We start from the raw sequence: 2,762 nt of genomic DNA on the forward strand, positions 1-2,762 counted from the left end.
ATCATTATTTATTGGCTGTCAATTTACTCCATTGACCGACCATCATCCCTTAGCAACAATATTTGGGCCGCGTAAGGGCATCCCTTCATTCCCCGCTGGTCGATTACAATGTTGGACATTAATCTTGTCAGCACATGATTATGCAATCGAATACCGAAGGCCTGCACAACGCATGAATGTGGATACTTTGTCCAGACTGCAGCTGCAAAATCAGCAAGACCGAAAGGATAAGAACAAATCTGATGGACACTTCAATGACATATAAAATGGAGTATTATTGTGCGGTCTTCGGTTAATCATTCCGCCATGTCTATGAAGTAGAATTCTGGAACAGCTGCAGGAGGGCTATCCCGGTGTAGTTAGAATGAAGGAGTTGGCAAGAAGCTACTTCTGGTGGCTAAGGTTGGTTGTCCAGATAGAAGAGAAGGTGGGACTAATCCAATCCTGCGCTGCATTGGGAAATCTACCTCCATCACAACCTTTGCGTCCATGGGAATGGCTCACCAGGCCGTGGCGAAGAATCCATGTCGATTATGTGGGACCAGTCAAAAGACACATGTTCTTGGTCATGGTTGATGCACATTCAAAATGGCCAGAGGTTGTCATCATGAAATCAGCAACTACAGAACAGACCAGAGAAAGGCTTGACGAAGTATTTGCAAGATTCGAGGGACCTGAACAAGTTGTGAGCCACATTTCAGGACTACCTGAAGGGGTGTGGCATCCGCCATATCAAATCTTCTCCTCACCATCCAGCTACCAGTGGCTTAGCTAAACGTTTCATACAATCACTCAGGCATGCAGTGAAGGTTTCGAGGGATAAAGGCTCTCTACCATAACGTGTCAATCGCTTTTTGATGCTGGGCCCAGGCCCCGCCCAGCCTGCCCGGTGTGACTGAAGTGGGCCCCACTGTGAATGAGGCCTCCCTCTGGCCCAGCTGATTCTGAACCCACTTTGAAAGGGCCGCGGCCACCCCATCCACGTCCAGCACTCGGCCGTCTTGAGGTTGCAGCAGCTGTGGAGCCGGCTTCGCTGTGTCGTGCTGGGGATGGTGCACCTGTGGCCGCTACCAGCATGACTGTTGGTCCAGAAGTGACTGCTACGATGGCAACTATTTGTGCCACTGTGAGACATTCCTATCCCAACATTCCTCTGGGTGTTCAGATCCTTTCTGCAGCCAATAAACAAGCATTGCCAGTTGCACTTGCTGCAGATGCTGATTTTATTCGAGTTGAAGGTTTTGTGTTCTCTCAGATATCAGGTGAAGGTTTTCTAGATGCATGTGCTGGTAGCCTTCTGAGGTACCGCAAGCAAATTGGAGCTGAGCACATTCAAATCTTTACTGACATTAAGAAAAAGCACAGCTCACATGGTGTGACATCCGATATCAGTGTAGCAGAGACAGCCAGGGCTGCTGAGTTCTTCCTGTCTGATGGAGTCATACTGACCGGAATTGCCACTGGGATGCAGGCAAATCCGAAGGAGCCGATGGAGATTAAACAAGCTGTGAGAATTCCAGCCTTCATTGGCTCGGGTGTGTCCGTTGAAAACGTGGAGGAGTACATGGCTGCAGATGCTATGATTATTGGGTCACATTTCAAGAAAGCAGGATACTGGGCCAATGAAGTTGATTTTGAACGGATTAAGAAATTTATGACTAAAATAAATCAACTCAGGAAATAAGAATTTAACAAGTTACTTTCCAAGTATATCTACAGTTATGCAATGAAACAAAAATGATGGTTTTACCTGTGCCTCTAATTTAAATTAAACACATTGTGGCAGCATCAAAAAAAAAATGTTTTTTAAAAATAGCTTTTTGATGACATACAGAAACACTGCGCATTCAACAACACAAAGCTTGCCGTCTATACTGAATTCAAAAGGAAACTACGCACACAGTTCGATCTTTTGACTCTCCCTTCAACTCCAGAGATAGTCAGACAACTAGAAGGGAACAACATTCCAAAAACAGAGGGATGGATTCTCCGATTTTGCAGCTAAGTGCCAACGCAGGTGTGCGAACTGTGGCGTTTCATGATGCCAAAATCGGCCCTGAACCCTCACCGATCCTGGGACCGGTGGTGGGCAAGCAGCCGTGCCAGGCAAACCTCCCAGCTCCCGCGGCAAAAACGGCCGGAGGATGGCCGGGTCCATGGCCCGCGCACGCGCACGGCGACGATCTGCAACATAGCGCCGGCCATGCGCGGACCCGACCTGCCAAATACTGCCCCCCTGGCCATCCCCTGGCTACCCCGTGGCCACCCCCCCACCAGTCCCTCAAGCCCTCGAAAGCCCCCATGGCCAACAGCACGGCTCCTGATTGACTGTGGCCGCGCTGGACACAGTCCGCGGCCGCCACGCCGGGTTCCCTAGCGCTGAGACCACACGTCCCCCGCGCGGTCGGGAACTCGGCCCATCGGGGGCGGAGCATCACAGGAAGGTCTTCAGGTGACATCCTGACATCGTCCCAACAGTGTGCGGCTCGCAACGCGATGACGCCACTTCGGAGGGGGTGGAGAATAGGAAACCGGCGTCAAACTGGCGCCGCCCCCAATTTGGGCATCGGAAGAGATTCTCCGCCCAATCACCGATTACCATATCGGCATCAGGCAACGGAGAATCCCGCCCAGAGTCTTTGACTGTGGGGAACGTGTTCTTGTGGGAAATTACACCTCAGGCAGAAAATGGACTCCAGCAATTATATTAGTTAAAACAGGTGTGGTTTCATATTCTGTACAATCTGACAACGAATGAAGTT

At 50.1% G+C, this 2,762-nt stretch overlaps 1 protein-coding gene across 1 annotated transcript; it reads left to right on the forward strand.

The window, feature by feature from the left end:
* Positions 1–623: 623 nt before the first annotated feature.
* On the forward strand, positions 624–1,687 carry LOC140427265 (uncharacterized protein F13E9.13, mitochondrial-like). Its single transcript, XM_072512855.1, has one exon. The coding sequence runs from the start codon at positions 917–919 to the stop codon at positions 1,682–1,684; it is 768 nt and encodes a 255-aa protein (XP_072368956.1). The 5' UTR covers positions 624–916; the 3' UTR covers positions 1,685–1,687.
* Positions 1,688–2,762: the final 1,075 nt, after the last annotated feature.

The sequence above is a fragment of the Scyliorhinus torazame genome, chromosome 7, assembly GCF_047496885.1.
Source record: "Scyliorhinus torazame isolate Kashiwa2021f chromosome 7, sScyTor2.1, whole genome shotgun sequence".
In the NCBI taxonomy this organism is placed as follows: domain Eukaryota; kingdom Metazoa; phylum Chordata; class Chondrichthyes; order Carcharhiniformes; family Scyliorhinidae; genus Scyliorhinus; species Scyliorhinus torazame.